Here is a 19930-nt window from a genome sequence, read left to right as displayed (position 1 = left end):
CCACAGTGTTTTCTATGTTGCAAAGATGGCAACGGGGAAATGTTCAACTTGATGCTCCAAAACAGGACCAGGACCAGAAACTATGGCTAAGTTCATGTTTTATACTGTCTATGAGTGTAACCAGTGGTTTGCACATCATCACTTGCTACCTCCTTGCGTGTGTTCTTGGCTTGAGAGCTATGGTGAAGCTGCTTCTCCCAATGTAAATAATTTAGAAGGGTAGATTTTTGATTTGGTTCCTCCAAAACAAGGGAACAGACCTGACCTCGCCCTGAAACAGCTTTTCAGTCAATTGTCCAATTATTTGTTAAGATTCTGAAAATGGGGGATTTGTATAAAAATATAAATCCTGAAAACTTCATCTAATAATTTTGTAAAACCTCTTGAAATACAGCATTTCAATTCCATATTAACTATCTGATTTAAGATCCACTGTAGTGGTATACAGAGGCAAAGCTACAAAAGCCTTAGTACAGCAAACTACGGACCAAAGTGTAAGATTTATTTAATGATTTCTTTGCGTAATACAAGAAACACCCAGCAAGGAAGAGAGCACCCAAAGGCAGTTGTAGGTTTAAATTCATCTATTTTATTTCTTATTAATTTAAAGCTTTTTTTTGCATATCATTATAGGGCTGTTTCTTTTGTGGGCTTGCCACACATTGCAACAACTTTCTCAAAAAAGCCTCATCAATCATTGAAAAGTCGTGGAACAATCTGTCAGTGATAATGAATAAAACAAGAGAGGTTTTTATGTCGTCCTTTGTAAGCACAATCTAAACTGATTAAAAAAAATCCACATTTGATGACAAAAAATTGAAAGCAAATCAAAAGCTTTATTTAAAAGAGCCTCTAAGAACGCCTATAACAAACTGAGGACACCCAAACTAGTCGTCTTTTCCACTCATTTTCTTTGTTTTTCACAGCTGTTTGGGATCTCTCTGTTCTGCACAGAACCACTTCCCAAGCTAAAGAACCCTTTAAAGCTCCCCCTTTTTTGTGTGTACCCAGCTTCTTGGCTAGGATTTGGCAGCGAGGTCGGGTGTGGCACGGTGTTTTGGCCAGTTGAGTCATTACCACAGGGGACTGAATGCAGGCCTGGTAAAAGACCGCCAGGCCCCACTTCAAACGGCGTGCGGTGGCAAGCTAAAGCGGGATCCACCCTGCTGATTTATTAGGATACAGAGTCATCTAACAGAAGACTGGATCTGCTGTAGTTCTTTCACCACTGGAACACAGAGGTGTTGTCCTGTACTTTTACTAAGCAGCAAAGGTTTGTGTTTTCTGGACAATATCGGGCTGCATGGCAAATGTTTACAGAGAAAAAGTGAAATGTGCTCGTTGAAAATGATGGTGCAGTTGAAGTTCAGGGCTGGCCAGAGGGTCATCCATTTCTGGGAAAACAACTTTAGCTTCAAGATCGCAACATGTGTGCTGTTCTCTTTTGCTAGCTTGAAGGCACAATATCTGAAATATCTCTGTCAACAGATCAAGTCACTCCCGATGGCTGAATCTGTAATATAATGATATTTTCTTACAATTAGGCCAACAATGTTCTAATCATTATTAGGCATAACATTAGCCCTTTAAGTTTTGTGTTGTTTCTGTGGACCAGTAGAAAAATATTACATTTGACATTGTAATTTAAAAAACTTTTTTTGTACTGATAATCTCAAAGACTTAGAAAGTTTTGTTGTTTTTCTTGCCTTAAGGCATCGTAGACCTACCTTTTATGTAAAGTCTGTTGAATTTACACGTGCTAAATTAAATAACGTTTCTTTATAGTATTATGTGCCTGCTATTGTGTAGGCTCCCCATGTGCTGGGACTTCAGCAAGTGTCCTTTGGGGACGCGCAACCAAAATCTGACGGCGGGTCTTCTGGGCCCTGTGGGTTGTGGGATGGGAAGCCTCATGGATGCGCAGCTGCGCTGGGATCTGGCATTCATTGAGTGTTTGGTCGTTGTTGTGTTACTCAAGCCACACTTTTGTGGTGTGGTGAGGCTCCTGCCACTAGGGAGTGCCGTTGCTATGGGACGTGTTTTGATTGGTCTGCAACAATCTTCACAGTCTTGCCCAAAGAGATGGACTAACTGACACTGACTACACCAGCACAGCCATTCTACTTCATGTCATGTGGCTGACACATCCTGTCAGATCAGCTGTGTATATAAAATACTTTCTGTCATGTCATTTTGTCAAACGCTGTGGTGCACTGTGTCATGTTACATAACAATACTGCACCCCTATTATCTATACATTTCCCAGTGAAGTGACACAAGCTGGAGTTTGCCTCATGTTGATACCAGCTGCAGTAATGTGTTAATGAAGTGCTTCTGAGTAGCTCATTACTGTGCATTAGGGTGAGGTGTTACGGCTGCTGTCTTTGTTCTGACACCAAAAAACAGAAAGAAAGAAAACAGTTTCTGACTGTGACGGCCGACAGCTCTTCAACGTCGCACTTAATTAAATTCCATCTAGGGTTGGAGTAAAGGAGGAGGAAGTAATGCTTGTCAGGAAACATTGCTACTTGACTGTGTCGTGGGTTTCTCTGTCGTAGCAGCCTAGTACTGAGACTACACGCCCCTGGGGAGCTGATAGATACTTCCTGGGATAGTTTGAGGTCTTTTTTGCTTTCTCACAACCGCTCTCTCCCAGCACACAGATAGTCACCAGAGTGATGTCATGTTCTGATCCTAAGTTTGGGCATTTCAGATGTCCAGACTGGCTCATTTCCTCAGACTTGAAGGCATAGGAAGCTGCTCTAAAAACAAAACTGATTGCACACAACTATTTGTCTCTTGCTTCGCCCCTGGGAATAATTGTTAAAGGAAAATGTGCATTTCTGGGTAAGGTATTTACGATTTTAGATAAACAGATATTTTTTAAAAAGGACAGAAATCAAATTAAAAAAGAGAAATAAATAAACTGACAACCTTGATTAGAATCAATAAGCATTACAACAAATTATTGGAGTGGAACAAAAGTAAGACATACAGAAAGTGTGAGTTCCAGGGAAGCTCATCATAGTAACATATATGTGCAAGTTATTCCTTCTGTTGGGGCTGTGAGACCTGTGAGGCTGCTGGAGATGGCGTGTGTGCGTAACTATTAAATGATTTTCTTTATTTAATAGCGATAAATAAAGTGAGTTGACCCATAAAGCCCCATAACACATATTCCAAATAAATGAATTATATTTCTCATGTCATTATTGGAAAAAAAAAGTACGTAAGAATGTTATGTGAATGACCAACAATAATTTATCCAACTAATCTAACAGACAATGATAGCAACATAGATGTGTTGCTATGCTAACCTTTGCCATGTCAGATTGTATTTTCCATCCCTGGCTGTTCCAGTCTGCATGCATGATACTGTCTGCAGGGTGCAGGCATGATACGACCCCCAGGTTGCTCTCTGATGCATCTATTGGCATGTGAATGTTAAATAGTATAAATCTTAAATAGGATAAAGTGCTTGAGTGCACTTCAAAAACCCAGATGATCAAGGTGAGTCTCATGAATCTGAACAAGTAAAGATATGTTCTGAAATTTTCAGACAGGACCTGAACACATGAGGCACCTGCATTCAGACAATTACACACTAAGCGATGTATATTTATGAGTTCCACCTTCTTTTTTTGGCCCCTCTTAAATGACCTAAAAGCCCCACAGACTGCACCTTTAAACCATGCTTATGTGTAACATATGTTAAATGCTGTATATAGAGATACTGAACAGTGAACCTCTAGTGGCCCCAGTGGAAACCCCGTCCCAGGCACTGTTACTGCCACGCTCATCACATTGAAAGCCCAAACCTCCAACCAAACTGGTTGCGTCAAGTCACGCCATGACAGTTTTATTTGTCTACAAACTGCAAGCTACACTTCCACTGCCAAACTTTACCAGCAGACTCAAACAAACAGACTGGATTAGAAGATGAAGTGAGTCAACCGCTGACTCCTGATGTTGTTTTCATTCAGCTGCCCATGTTTGGTCTGCAGACTAATCGTTCTTTCAAGGCTGTGAAGATCATGTGCCAGCAAGTGTGGTTACACCCTTCCCGATTGACTTTCACCCATGATATGAAAAGTATTATCAGCAGGGAAAGAGAATGAATCCAAGGTAACGGTTACACAAAGTGCTTTAGCCCTGTGATGCTGCTGAGAAGCGATCTAACTGCTGGTTAACCGTTATGTTTGCAAATGTCCTGAAACATGATGACAGATCTTATTTATCTAAAATACACTATAATGCAATGAAAGAGCAAGTTTCAGCCCCTGTTTCCTGAAACTCTCCTTGGAGCTGTAGATGAAAACACACTGACCTCGATAATGTAGTCGTTCCCGTCTTTTCCATGCACGGCCTTCACAGCGCAGATGTCTAGGCCCCCAAACATCTCAGCGCAGGAGTCTATCCACATACGATATCTGAAGCACAGGGACGCAAACAGCTGACTGTTTAAAACCCAATAATCACTACAGATATCATTAAAGGAAGAATGGACTTAACAGCTATAAATGTCAGTAAAGGCTTCCAAGACTTTTGGACAATGAGATAATCAGATTCATGCTTAAAAGTAGTGCCAGTGTATTCAATTGAACACAGATGTCTGAATGATTCAGTGTACTTAACAGATCTGCATTTTTCCAAGAGAATCTCTGAACCAGCTCACCTGTCAGTCATTGCGATCTGTTCCAACATGGCAGAACCTGTGTTGGCCTTCCAGTTACCAGAAATGGATGTTCTCCTGAAGGGGGGGCACCAGGAAATGAATTCATATTTCTGCAAAAAACAAGCTAAAATGCTCCAGCAACAGTTAATCGCTCCCAACTTTTGCTTTTCCCTCTCAAGGGGGAAGCTATCATCAGTTCATCAAGGATGGCCATTTTAATCCACACCTAGATAATGTTTGTGTGAAAGCCAATCAAAGACACGGTTTAATGGTGAGGGCAGGGAAAAAAATACGATGAGATAAGCCTTGGCTACTTTGCCCCCCCTCTCCGATTTCGGTTGAGCAATTGTTCAGATACAGTCTTGAAAGCTAAAAGGTTGAGCACAAATTCTTTGTTGTAATATGCTTGGCTGACAGGAATGTCTATGGCTTCCAGATGGGTGGAGCTGGGGCACGAGGCCATGAAAATCAAGGCATTAATGCTGAAAACTGCCTGGAATCCAAGAAAAGTACTACTTTAACATATAATTTGCCATTATTGGTGAAACTGTTTATTTTCCAGATGATGCTTTATAAGAGTTCATTTCCCACTGGCTCCACATGCCTTGCTACCATTAACCTACTAAAACGCTTAAAATGTTTGCTTTCAAATTCACCTGCAATGCCACCAACAGCCACCAGAAGTTGGTTGCAGCAAGCCAATAAAAAACACCTTACATGTAAGCTTTGTAGTTGCTGCCGATCTTCTGGATCCTGATATCGTACTTGGACTGGATGTACGGCTCGGTGGTGGCGTACGTCCCTGCCAGAGCCACCACGCTGGTGATGTCCTGGAAGTCCTGTTGGTTTTCGACTTTAATCTGCAGGAGAGACGCCACTTGTTAGCGGGCAGCTAATTACAAAGGACGCTGCTGAAACTGGCAGCGGCTGCTTTAAAATCCCACAGGAATTTCACACTTGTACACAAGCTGGATAATGAGGGGTCCACGTATGGAAACATTGCCGGGGGCGGCTTTGAAACTACATCACCTCTTTCCCAGTTATTAAACAGTAGACTGCAGACGCAGACTAAGAGGGAAATGATGCAATGGGAGCCTATCGACACACAACATGTTTATATCATATAATTCAAAGCAATTTTTCAATTTCACCGTGAGATTATTAGGTAACAATGAGGTGTGACAGCGTAAAATACAGAGGAAACAAATATTTTCCTCCAGTGACAATTACCACTGAGGGCCATTTGTAGGAAACTAAGGCTCTCATATATTTTTAGAAGACTTACTCTGATGTTTCTTGTTGAGTGGTATTATTATTGTAATTTATGTTGATACAAAGATTAATGAGGTGTGCTTCCAATGGGAAACTGGGCATCCTAAGAGACAGTCACATCAATCGCCAACGTTATTGTGCGGCTACGAGTTTTCTTGTCTCAGGCACCAAACGAGTCAGTGCAGAGCATCCACTCACTCATCACCATCCCTCTCACTAGCACCATCACGGAGGAAGCAATGGGAACATTGCGCTTCCGTCATGATAAAACACAAACCAGATAAGGAAAACAGGAGGTTGATGTTTCCTCGGGGGTTTCGTCTTCTGTTTTTCTGTTCTTCAAATAGCACATCTAAAGGCAACCATTTTCCATACTGAAATGGTATGTACCATAAACAAAGTCTGTTTCTGTGTTTACACTGGGGCACTAAGTTTTCTGCAAATGGTAATATATAGAACACTTTAGATGATTCTGTGGACTAAACAGTTGCATATCCATTAGTCAAGAAGTCCCTTTATATACATCGACAGGGTTACCTCAATTTATGGTCAATTTTAGTTTAAAAAAAAAACAGCCAACACAGTCATACATAGTGTCGAAATGGTTCAGTTTGTTGCTATGGCACTGATGGGTTAGCCCACACTCCTATTTCTTTGTAATGTGCTTCAAAGAGAGATAAAAGAGGTTATGGAAAGGCAAGGCACAAGACACTTGTGTCTACATGCAACAATTTGTGAGGTCTTAAGCAACAGTTTAATTGTGTGTTTATAAGAGTTTTACTTTAATGCCCTTTCAAATCCCCCAAACTAGTAAAAACTAAGGACAAGTTGTCTGGGTGGAACAAAGGAATCCCAAGGAGATTTTGTTTTGTTTTCAAATGATGCAACCCACCTTCAGAAAATGAACACAAAAAAACGTCAATAGGAAAAGAAATAAGGAAAATCCGAAAAGAGTGACACCAATGACACCAGAACAATAAAAGTAAATTTTAATTTTTTAAAGACGGGTGGGCATCTTTGATGGTGAATGTGGTCACATAAACAGTGTTGTCACTTTGATGGGTAATTACATAATGAGCGTGCTTGTCAAAACCCACATATGTCGCTGACGCTAAATCAGTGACTTTCTAAAATGAGCTTACAAGGCAGACTATGAAATAGCTTCAAATAAGCCAACAGATTTAAAAAAACATGACTGTATTTTCTTACAAAATATCCTTGGGATCCATATCAGATTTTAGAAAACAGCAACACAACTAATGCCTAGTTTGAAACACTTCTACCGCTTGCTGGTCATTAAGGAAATTATGGGTTTTTAACTGTGTGATGTTAGCTTCTCTGTTAGCTTTAAGCACATTTTATTCCAAGACCTTCGCTAAAATACACGTACAGGATGCTTGTGCTTGTTATTAGTGGGTGTACTGTATTAAAAGAATGAACATCTTTAAGACTAGACATGGTTGAGTTAAACTGTGTTTATAGTCATGAATAGCTAATTAGAAAAGACGAAGAAGTAACCAAAATCTTGTTTATCTATTGTTTTCGGTGTTAAAAATGTCTATTCCCTGAGTGGTTGGGGGTTCTTGGAGGTTGCTTGCTGTTGCTAGGTGAAACTGGTCACAAAGCGAGTGCTGCACCAAAAAACTTTTTTTTTTAAACCACTTTGGTCACTAGCAGACCGCTGTAGTCGCCTGTAGTTTGCAAGGAAGACACAGACATGTCTGCAAACGTTTGCTAACTGACTAACTTGCCAAACTTGTGAAGCTGTGACACAAACTGGAAACAAAGAACATTCTCCTTCAAAGTTGGTCTCCATTCCGGTTTGCGGTGTTGTAGCTAGAAACTGTCTCCCGACCAATTTCACCTCGCGACTGTCATAAACTAGGGCTGTCAACGTTTATGCATTAACGCTCGTGAATCCGTTGTCACGATTAACATTGTTAATGCAATTAACCCATCTGGAGCACAGAATGGACAAAGTTTGTACAAACTGCCCGAAATGCCCTGACAGTGACATTTCAGGGATTTTGAGTCAGTCTGCGCTCCAGATGGGTTCATTTCAATAAAAATGTTAACTGCGTTGCTCATGACGATGGATTAATGCGCATTAATGCGTTAACATTGACAGCCCCATCATAAACCGTTTTTCACGTGACCCGTCAGCATCATATGTTCATAATGCCAGACAAGTTAATATCACATGGTTAGCTGTCACGTCACTGTAAAACCTGAAAAGACACCTTACCGATTAAGATCCAATACAGACATTTTTTAACAGAAAGTAACTCTTCTTCCTCTCTCAAGCAAAACATTGAATCCATCTTTTGCTCATTTCTTTAGTTTTCCACCATAGTGGTAGCTTATAGCGCCTACTGCTAGCTAGTGTTAGCAAACTTTAGACATTGACTTGTAAGTTTTACTTCATATGTGACATGCTATGTGTTAGCATGTCACATATGTTGTGCTGTGTTATGTAAACACAGCACAACCAAATTACATAAAAAACCCAATCAAATGCAGTAACATTATACTAACTGTGTCTGCTCAGATTAACATTCGCTGTCATTAGCATCCAGTCAAACCAGGGCAAGTGAGGCTTCATAGGAAAACCTAGAGAATGTGCTTTGTAGGTGTGGTGGAATTAAGGCACGACGGGACCACAGAGCCATGTTTTGAGCCATCTTTATTTAACATTTGCATCACACCACCACAACCGCACACCAACCACTGAGTCCCCGTGTTTTGACACGGCGGGCGTGATTGCGGATGCCGTGCAGGTGCGTCCGCGCGGCACCGCAGACCACGCCCCACCACACAAGGTAATAAATTCAGTGCTTCGTATATAAAGGAAAATATGCATAGTATGTGTGTGTTGTTTTGTTTTTGTTTTTTTTTAAAGAATTCACTAAATAGCTTGTATTTTATTTACTAAGCTTTCTCCTGGTTTGTGTTAGAGTTTCCCTAAATTGCTAAAACACCAAATTCCACTCTTTGCCATGAGAACCAACATGCTGAACGTACTGAACGTACATTCTTTTAGGACATAATTTGCAGATATTATTTTACCCTTTTTCCAATACTTTAGATACACTCACATTCATTCAGTTCTCACTGTGACGTACTTGTGTTGCGCAAGGGTAAGCACAGGTGGCAGATTTCAGTGCTTACACATAACAATGAACCATTTTTCACACTTGCTAATGAAGTGATCAGACGAGTGTATGCCACGTCAGGGCGCACAGGCACCATGGTGAGTTGAAGACCGATACCACAAAACAGATAGTAACAAGCTGAGATGCACAAGAGGAAATGTGTGGGGGGGAGTTGGTGGATGAGGAAGATGGAAAGGCGGCAGAAGGCAAGAAGAGGAAGACCAATAGTGCATTTCAGATAAAATACAAGCAGCTGTGAAAGATCATGTCCTTGGTAAACAGGACAACCCAACATAAAGAAACTTCGTGCTCACGACACTCAGATTGAAAAACTGGGTTTTGTGTTCACAGATTTCAGAACTGCAACTGTGAAAAACTGTAAAAACACTAAAGGCGCATGTCATCAAATAATACAGTCAGTGTTTCTTATAGAAACACGAAAAGACCAGAAGCTAAAATAACAAAATCCACTGACTACAGCAATGTGACTGAAAGAGTACGTCATGGTAGCAAAAGCAGAAGCTGACCACAAGGAACTGGTCCAGTTGTGAGCGGTAGGCACACAAACCTGTCCAGAGACTTACGCAATTCCTCTGAGTCAACAAACAAACTGCAATGATGCAGACAGAAACAGAAGGTAAGCCGGAAAAGGTGAAGCACTGGCACAGAAATGAAGAGCTGTGCCTGGTGGTGAAACTGGTGGTTAGTGTCCAGATAACATGACATACCACCTCCATTACAGAGGCCTGCTGCTCTAATAGCGTAATGGGAAAGCTGAGTAGAAAGGCTCACTCTCTACTGCTGTTTGTCAAATGAAAAAGGCAAAGTGTGTAATTATATTTTAATATGTAAACTGTAATCAGATAAACATATACAAACACTGCTATTAGTTACAGGTAACAATACCACAGTAATATCAACATGACTTGTCCTTAGCTGATGTCATTAATGTGTGTTTCATTAATGGAGACAGCCTATGACAACCCAACAAAACAAAATATGGCAATATTACTTTGAGCTGTAGATTTTCTATTGTTAGCTAATGAACAAAATCGCCATTAAATTCCAGTAAATGTCTGAAATCAGTTACCGAAAGGTCATAAGGTGAACAACCTCAGCAATTATATATTATACAGCATATGCATAATATGTTTGAGAAACTAGCAAAAAAAGAAACAAAATAGCAGCAAAATGTGTAAATGTTGACCTACAGTAAGCTATAAAGGCTTTCCATTTACGGGTTTAAGAGTCCCAACCATAAACTGTACATAAAAGATGGATGTCACCGACATGATGTCACCACTCGTTTCTCATTTCACTTTCTAAAGCCTTAAATTGAACTTTTGGTTGCCGCTATGTTGCTTTCGTGGAGGCAGACTTGGCCATATTTGAATAAGAAAGTTAAGTGGTCAGTTTTCAACTAATGCTAGCAAGGCTTGGCAAAATGCATTAATAAACTGTATGTATGCAACAGAGCAACACACACACATACAGCGGTATTTGCTCTTTAACTAATAAAACATGAGAATTTCTCTTAGAATAAGTGGTTGTGAGGTCCAGTTCACTAACTCTAAATTAGCAGAGGTGATGCCTAGCAGTGATCAGCTGTCAGTTAAAGCTGTAATGTCCATTAGCTAAAATCTTGCCACTACCTCAGCCATTTTTTTATACATCTGGATGTAATTAGGTATTTTAACAAGGGACTCGCTTTCAGAGCCCTCAGGTGGGCATTCAGTGAACTGCAATTTTCTAGCACTCAGCCTAAGAGGTTACGACTTAGATTAGAATAGATTAGATAAAACTTTATTATTCCTCGGGTGGGTTCCTCCGGGAAATTCGGTGTAGAGTACTACTTGTAATGTGGTTAAGTTCTACTTTAGTATTATTTATAATCAATATATGAGACTTACTGGCACATTCAATTTCTTTGCTCCACCTTGAAGGGTTTTTCTCTCAAAAGCAAATAAAATTGTAGTGACCTAAATATTCATTCTCTGAGTTCTGTGAGGTCTGTGGGGCAAAGCAAGATCTTAGTCTGAAAGGACTTTCCAAGTTCCCCATGAGGCTCATGGGAAATTCTATAGCATGTCTGGCTTCTGAACAGGAAACCAAGCCCACAGACGAGGGAAAAAGACATAAAGAAAGTGTCGCTCCTTGTATATTTAAATACGGGAGAAAGGGGAGAGGCTAAATGTGTGAATTATGTCATTGTGTCAAGAGTGTGACTCCATGTCTTGAAATAAATAAATCACATACGCAAAATATCCACAGTTCATTTCTCATTATGTATTTAACAGAGATGATTAGCATCAGTCCAGTTATTTCTATGCAGCAATCACGGTAAATGGTTGGAAACTGTTAGTCAGGCTATTGTGTAACAAAGCACTAAAACTGTTTGTCCACCAGGTTAACACTTAGATATCAACTTAGTTTGACCCCAGGAACACATTACTGACTTTACAACTTTACTGTAAGAGCAATTTGGCTACTGTGGCCGATTTGAACCCTTACAGAGATGTCTGCAAAAACTAGAACAGACAGCAGTTTAGGCTTCAGACCTCCTGTCTGAACCTCAGACCAACCGAAGCTGTCCAGATAGTATCATGTTTAATTTGCATATATGGAATAAAGACAACTTGTATGTGTGTGTGTGTGTGTGTGTGTGTGTGTGTGTGTGTGTGAGAGAGAGAGTCTGACCTGATAAAAGAGAAAATCTGAGCTATGAGCAGCTTGTGTGTAAAATTTAAAAAAAAGACATGGATATTATATTTAATTTAAATTTCATCTCATAGGCGATTTTAGACCCTTTTAAAAACAGCGTATTTTAGTATTATTTTCTTCAAATGGTATATTTTCCTAACTTGTCTATTTTAACAACAGTACAGGTTTAACTCCAGTGTTGTTGATGTCATGATGTTACAGTGCGCTCACACAGAGGCCTTCGCTGCTGCTGCAGCAGAAAGAAGATGAAGAGGTAATTTAATAACACAAATCAGTGATGCAGATTTAAAACACACTTTAACTGAAATATAGCAAAAGTTCAAACTGTTTGGATAATGTGGGGACTGATTGCTGTAACATATAAAGTGTCAGCTTGTTTATATTTGTTGTCTAAATATAGTCAAAAATGTTAGCTGATGTAGCCTAGCTTATCAGCTGATTTTAACCTCCTGATCCGCTTGTCTGCTGGGATAACACGAGCCGAGGAGCTGATGTACTTTATTAAGTTTGTTAAAAAATATCTTATTTTCCTCTTCAGGTTGAAATGGGCTTTGGTTTTTGTTCCAGATCCAGGTGACAGCAGGTCAAAATGATTTTGATGTCTGGGAGCAGCCAGAATTTAATTTTGATAGTGCTTTAAACAGATACGGACCAGTTTACATCTTTTATTTGCTCATTTGGGTGACTGCATGAAGCCTGACAGAGGAGGATGGAGAGGGAAAAGAAGGGAGAGCCTTGCCTCAGGTTTCATAACTAAAGGCTCCGCCCTAAAACGGGTGGATTAGATTGAAATCTCTGATTATTCCCTCTGAATTATTCTTAGACACAAATATAGGTCATCCAACTAATTAGGTTTCTTTTGTAAAGGGTTGATAACATTAGTAAACAGCATTATTCAAATCGTAAAGGAGACTCACCTTTCCCATGCCGGCGTGGGCGTGGCCCATCTTCACAACCACAGGGAAGGATGGACTTGTGAGCTGTAAAAAAACAAAACAGTGGGGTTTCACAACAACCGTATAATTCAAAATGATCAATACAGTGTCAACGATGCATATATGATAATATCATAGTGTGTAACTGTTCTTTCTGTCTGCCTCTGCATCTCGTTTGCGTCTGACCACCAAGCTCTCAGGACTCAACAAAGACAGAAGCAAAGTCATTTGTTACCATTACTGCTATAATTGTTTCATAGATACTACAATAACATAGTTATTGTACATTATTTTGACCACAATAATTTGATGTGTGATATAATGTGATGTGAAAATCAGATATCATCACGCTACGGATCTTTTCGCAGCTCTCGCTTCACTTACTGCGGCACAACAAACCATGTAAGAAGATTTTGTCTGCTTATTGCAGAAGAAAAAAGGTAAATCCAGGGTGAACGTCTGTGGTGTTCAAACAATACCTGACTACGGGAAGGCGTTTACTGCAGCTCACACTTCAAACTGATTCATCTAGCACTTTAAAACAACAGAACTGAGCAGTGCTGCACATTAAAATGACAGAAGTACGACTGAAGCCATCTCCTGCAAAGGGTCTTGGTGTGATTGTTTTGCACCCGAGTGCAATTACCGTGTTTCGATCTGCACATATGACCCGAAAAAAAAGCTGCGACCCATAGTAAGACCACACCTGGATCCCCTTCAGTTCGCTTATCAGCCTCGTCTCGGAACAGAGGACGCCATCATCTACCTGCTCAATCGTGTCTACACCCATCTGGACCAGCCGGCGAGCACTGTGAGGGTCATGTTTTTTGACTTTTCCAGTGCTTTCAACACCATCAGGCCGACCCTCCTGGGTGATAAGTTAGCAGCGATGCAGGTGGATGCTTCTCTGGTGTCCTGGATTGTTGATTACCTGACAGGAAGACCACAATATGTACGTCTCCCACAGTGTGTGTCTGACAAGGTGATTAGCAACACAGGGGCACCACAGGGGACTTTCCTCTCCCCCTTCCTCTTCACCCTCTACACCACAGACTTCAGCCACTGCACAGAGACCTGCCATCTTCAGAAGTTTCCTGATGACTCTGCGGTGGTTGGATGCATCAGCAGGGATGATGAGACAGAGTACCGGGCTGTGATCGACTCCTTTGTCACGTGGTGTGAGCAGAATCATCTGCAGCTCAACGTGGCAAAGACCAAGGAACTGATCGTGGACTTCAGGAAGACCAGGAAACACTTGACCCCTGTTTCAATCCAGGGGGTCAGTGTTGACATTGTGGAGGACTATAAATACCTTGGAGTACACATTGACAATAAACTGGACTGGGCTAAAAACACCACAGCACTTTACAGGAAGGGCCAGAGTCGTCTCTATTTTTTGAGGCGACTGAGGTCCTTCAACATCTGCCAGAAAATGCTGAGGATTTTCTATGAGTCTGTTGTGGCCAGTGCGATCCTCTATGCTGTTGCATGCTGGGGGAGCAGGCTGAGGGTCGCAGATGCCAACAGACTTAATAAACTGATCCGTAAGGCCAGCAATGTTGTGGGGATGGAGCTGGACTCCCTCAAGGTGGTGTCGGAGAGGCGGATGCTGTCCAAGATAAAGACAATGTTGGATAACACCTCCCACCCACTCCATGACATGTTGGTCAGCCACAGGAGCTCGTTCAGTGAGAGACTGAGATTACCGAAAAGCACCACTGAACGACACAGGAAATCATTCCTGCCTGTGGCCATCTCCCTGTACAACGCATCCACTTAACACACTGTTTGCTGCTACAGCTACACATGTTTCTTTTCCAAATATTTATTTATGAGTGACTTATGTATGTATGTATGTATGTATGTATGTATGTATGTATGTATGTATGTATGTATGTATGTATATATATGTATATATTGTACTATTCTTAGTTAGCGTATTGTCTGTCTTGTCTTAATGTTGGTTTAAAATGGAGCACTGTAACAAAAAATAATTTCCCCCAGGGATCAATAAAGTATTCTGATTCTGATTCTGATTCTGAAAAGAAATGTAAAAATGTATCCGCTTTTGATTTACGGCCTGAAAATGGTCTAAAAAGCACAGCAGTGAAAACATCCAAGGACTTGGATGTTACGCCAGTGATAAAGTCAAAGGTCAAATACATATTTTCTTTTTCAGTAGTCTGCTTAATGTTCCATGACCTTTTACACAGTCACTGTAACATAACAATCACATACTGTATCATCACCAAATACAGCTGCTATGCTTCTGGCAGCAGCATTTATGATTTATGAGAAAAATATTTAGCTCTTTAACATCTGAAATGTATTCTTGTCTAGTTCTACGGATCTACTGAGTGTCATTATTGAAATCTGTCAACACAAACAACAACTCTGACATATATTTTCTTGCTTTTTTATGTAAATTCCTGATATAATATATAAGAGTAAGATCGGGGAGTGTCCAAAAGGCTTGAAAAAGAACAGAACTGCACTTTGAACTCTCCCTTTTTATATATACAGTAAGACAGACGTGTGGTAAACGCCACACTGAGACACAACTCAAAGCAGACAGCTATTTCCATTGCAACTGTCTTGGATGTATACATCCAGTGTCCAGATCCGTCTTGTAAAATAACGCCCTGGCTCCTACTGAACCTAAAGCTGCTCAGTTTAGGAAGGATGAGGAGGAGACAGAAGAATGTGTGGGTTTATTACACAAAACTGCAACGTTTTGGGAAGCTGGAGGGAAGACCACAGCTCAATGGAATGGGCTTGGACAAACCCGACAGACCGCAAACACACTCTTTCTCATAGTTTACGCAACTGCAATGGATGAAATATCAACACATTACTTCAAACGTGGTTTAAACGCCCTTGATCAATTTGCTGATATGATTGTAAACGGGATGCAGTCTGAAGAGGGACTTTTCCAGTTTCATGAGCACTTTTCCCACTCTTGCGTGAAATAGCTCTCAGGCAGCAACGCCTAGTTAGACGAGAGGTCTGAAGGTCGTTTACAGCGGCTGTAATAGAGAATAACATTATTTGAATTTTTCAATTTATAAAAAAACTCAGAAACATACAATTCTATTCAAAGCCAAGTTTTCAATATTCAAAAAGCCTTCGTGCATTTTCCATTTTCACAAATGCATCTAGATAAGTACTGTGTGCACTGTGCTTATCGATGTGAATAGCTGCAGGTGAAGCTTAAATAAACACTAAATGAAGATGCTGAGGGCACGGGCACCAGGCCAGATCATACCCTGAAATGTAAGATCAGGCCTGCCAGGAGGAAGGATACGCCCAAACAGCTGCTATCATTTGATCCAGGGCCTCCCTGGCAGTCATGTGACTGCACACCCTAATGCTGCTGTCAACTCGTTTCGAGGCTTGAACGGACACGGAGCTGCTCGAGGCTGTGACCGCCGCTTCTGCTGACAGGTTTTGACAGTGCAGGCCTGTCTGACACACTGCCAAGATAAAGTGTACTCTAACTGACGCCATTATCACTTTACAAGTGCCAGAATAAAGGAGGGAGGCAAGGCTGCAGAATGAGGTTCTCTTTCTAATGTCCAAGTACTTAACTTAACTAGGTATGAAGCATTACGTAAGGGAGGAGGAATAAATATGCAAACTGGAAAGATGTAGATGTAAAAAGTCAAATGTAACACAGCAATACAGTATATAAAAGCCTATATCTGTGCCTTAGAGTCATGGACTGAAATGTAACTATGGTAACAAGGTTTAAGTCATCATCCTCCTCATTTTCATGAAATCAAATCTTGCTTTTGCCTCTTTTTTTTTAATAAATAGTTGTGAAATCCATCAATATCGCACAGATTTCAAACTGCCTTCAAAGCATAGGCTGTATATAAAAGATGGATGGTGCCTCCAGGACTGAAAAGTAAAAGTGCTTCTAAACCTGTGTTACTTCCAGTCACCTCGTCTAGCCATAAAAAGTCCAAGGAGCTCGGAAGGAAAGAAACTGGACTTCTTCAGGTTTACATCTAAAAGATAAATATAATGTCTCACTTCATTTATGACAACAGTAAACTGTCCTGAGTCGTGTGACCCAGTGTTTTGAATATTCATTGTTTATGTTTAAGTTCATTTAGTCATCTTAAGCTCCAAGGTTGCTCAGTTTTAGTTCTTTGTGTATTCGATGCCTTTGTGTCATCACTCCTCTGTTCAAGTCTCCCTTGTTGGTTCGTGTGTCTTTAACCTGTCATGTGTCATGTCTGTATCCCATTATGTTCCTGTTTTACTTTGAAAGTCTTGTTTCTATGTTCTATGCTTAGTGTTACTGATGATGTCATTCTAGTCAGCTGTTTTCCCCATGTGTTTCCACTTCCCCCGATCGCTTCCTGTGTGTATTTAGTCTGTGTTTTCTTTCAGTCTTTGTTTGCATGTCTAGCGACATCATGTCTCAGAGTTCTTCGTACTGATCAGGTTCATGTTCGGTTTATTTCATAGTTCCATAGTCACACGTACCTGTCCGGTTTCATGTCCATGTCTCTGGTTTCCCAGGTTAGTTTCAGGTTAGGGTTGGCCCTGTTCGCTCTTGCTTTGTTTTTGTGTTCACAAACGGCTCGCCTTTTGTTTAGAACTCAGTTCCATCTCCTACCGTGTCTGCATTTGGGTCCTACTATTCACTCAAACACACAGTCAGCTCCCACTGACCGTGACATAAACAACTTTCCTTATAGGCTTAAAGTTTATTTGGATAATTTCAAGTCTTATCAGATACGAGATGTTTTTCTTTTTTTTTTTTAATTTGGTTACATTCAGAGCAAAACAGATGACAAAATACTAAAACAGTTCATGCTCTGGGGTACGGTTACATCAAGACTGATGTGTTTACGGGTGCAGGAAAGAAATTTAGTTTTTAAGCTTTTTTTTGCAGCACTCGCTAAAACAGGCTTTCAGATTAAAATACACCTTACTCTATCCAAGCTAGGTAGCATTTCATTGTCACTCCTCCCATCTAAACATGCTCATATCCTGCGATGGCAATGGTCATCTTCTATATACAGTCTATGATTGACACCCACATTAAATCCTGCTGATTACAAACCCCATTTGGGAACCTGCGACTATCAAGATCAGTTAATATCAGAGCTTTATTGTGTGATTTCGAAGCACCTTATTGTGTAAAGCCATGTCACCACTTTAGTTTTGTGCAAAAGCGTTGCATATCCCTAAATTACACAACAGCACATCTGAGACCATAACCTAACTGAAAAGTGTTCGCACTACACTGAGCTGGAATGAATTTCTTGTGTTGTTTAAATTCCACTTATGCTTCTATCTGGCCAAGGATCTTTCTGCTTGTCTTGCAAATCTACTGCTGCACAACTCAACACCTCCACATCCTTCAACAAGATTCAACAAGTTTTTCTATTGCATAATTTGTCCTAACTCTCTTAATTAGCAGAAACGGAGCTGACATCTAAATCAGACCTGTGTTTTCTCGTTGTTTTAAAGACTGTGGGAAGTAGGAGAGCAGTCAGGAGTTCCAAACTTGTACAGCGGTTACATGTGTGCGTCACATGACAAATGATAAGATGCCTGAGGTTCAACAAGTGTCTGAGAAGAGCCCAGCAGTAGCAGTAGAGTGTGGGTGTCTATTTATCTTCTGTTCAGGGTGGAAAGGGCTGCAGCCACCCACTCTGTCTGGACACATTGCTTCCAGTCATTCCCATTTGCATGGCGATGACGGCAGACTTGTCAAGAAGAGAAGACCACATCCTGTGCTTCCCAACAAACTGACGAGGCCTCGCTATTATCTCCTTGTTTCTTCACTGACCACAAAAACAGCTCAGCTGAAATTACAATATCAGCTAGACAAAGATTAAGACTGATCGCCAAAACTATCAAATTTAGACATCCAGGAACTATTTGAAGAGTCATTTGTGACACCAATGATGTCACTGTGTGTCATCTGTAGGGATAACATGACAGTGTGAAAGACGGTCTCAATATTTTACATTTCAAATCTTGCATTACATGCTTCTGGCAGGTTGGTGCAAAATACTTGGATTTCAACTTAAAAAGAAAAACGTGTGCTGAATTTACACAAAGTCCATGCTAGTGGCTGACCCGGTTTATAATATTTAAACTTCCTCTAGTTCTGCATTAACACCTTGATAAAATTAGATGTCAGTGGGGCTCCTGTGCTGCTGTGTTCAGGTCCAACAACTGCTAAAGCTACACTAAAACTGCTAATAAATGCAGAACAGCAGAAACTCTTCCTGAAATGTCTGTAACAAGGAAAGAAGAAGTCTCACTGGATAGAGCTTGCTTCCCCGTTTTGTTTAGAACTGTTTTAATTCGTCAAATCAGAGATCCAGCAAGGCCGGAAACACTCTCACAGATTCTTGTCTATGTTGACATGCCAGCGTCACACAGTTGCTGCAGATTTGTCTCCTGGAATCTCCTGTTTCAGCACATCTGAAAGGTTCTTAATTGGTTAGAGTACAGTGAACTCATTGTCCTGTTCAAGCTGTTTCAAATGATTTGATCTTATGGCATGGTGTGTTATCCTGCTGAAAGCAGCCATTAGAACATGTGTGTTCATAAAGAGATGATAAAGGGTCAGGAACAGTCCTTGGGCATGCTGTGGTGTTTAAATGATACTTAGTTGGTGCTATGGGGGCCGAAAGTGAGCCAAGAAAGCATCCACTCCACAACACCACCAGCCTGAAGTGTTGCTATAAGCAAGGATGGATCTGTGATGGATATGTGTTCATGATGTTTGAGCCAAATTGTCGTGAGTGACAGGTGTGGCACCTGATGCGGTCTTCTGCTGCAGAAGTCCACCTGCTTCAAGGTTCCACATGTTGTGCCATCAAAGATGCTTCTGCATACCTTTACAGCAACAGTAGGTCAAACTAACTTAGCTGTGCCATAGCTTCCCTACACTTAAAACCTAACACAGCATTTAAATCCATATATACTCTTTATTTTCAGTTTTGGTCTCCCCTCTGGCTTCTTGCTATCAAAGCTATTGTGCAGCGTTTCATTAGCAAAGCGGCTGAGCAGGATAAAAGCTCTGTGAGCAAGCGAGGTCAATGACTGTCAGTTAGCTTGCTCACTAACAGGACTAGAAGTCATATTTGTGAGCTTAAGTCATGTCTGTTTTGTCGTGTTTAAAGTCTCTAAATAAAACACAT

The 19930-nt window shown here is 40.7% G+C and overlaps 1 protein-coding gene across 1 annotated transcript in view; it reads right to left on the bottom strand.

Moving 5' to 3' along the window:
• syn3 (synapsin III) overlaps positions 1-19930 on the bottom strand; it is a 131534-nt gene that overhangs the window by 9982 nt on the left and 101622 nt on the right. Inside the window, exons 7-10 of the mRNA XM_085251704.1 lie at positions 12738-12800; positions 5393-5535; positions 4676-4750; positions 4328-4430 (exon numbers count right to left, since the gene is read on the bottom strand). Of these exons, the coding sequence (XP_085107830.1) occupies positions 4328-4430; positions 4676-4750; positions 5393-5535; positions 12738-12800 (384 nt within the window). The remainder of the gene's footprint in view (positions 1-4327; positions 4431-4675; positions 4751-5392; positions 5536-12737; positions 12801-19930) is intronic.

Source organism: Mchenga conophoros, linkage group LG17 (genome assembly GCF_057382185.1).
Source record: "Mchenga conophoros isolate Kocher_MC1m ecotype Shallow Benthic linkage group LG17, M_conophoros_male_GT1.1, whole genome shotgun sequence".
In the NCBI taxonomy this organism is placed as follows: domain Eukaryota; kingdom Metazoa; phylum Chordata; class Actinopteri; order Cichliformes; family Cichlidae; genus Mchenga; species Mchenga conophoros.
The sequence above is the reverse complement of the archived record's forward strand: the minus strand, read 5'-3'. Positions and strand labels throughout refer to the sequence as shown.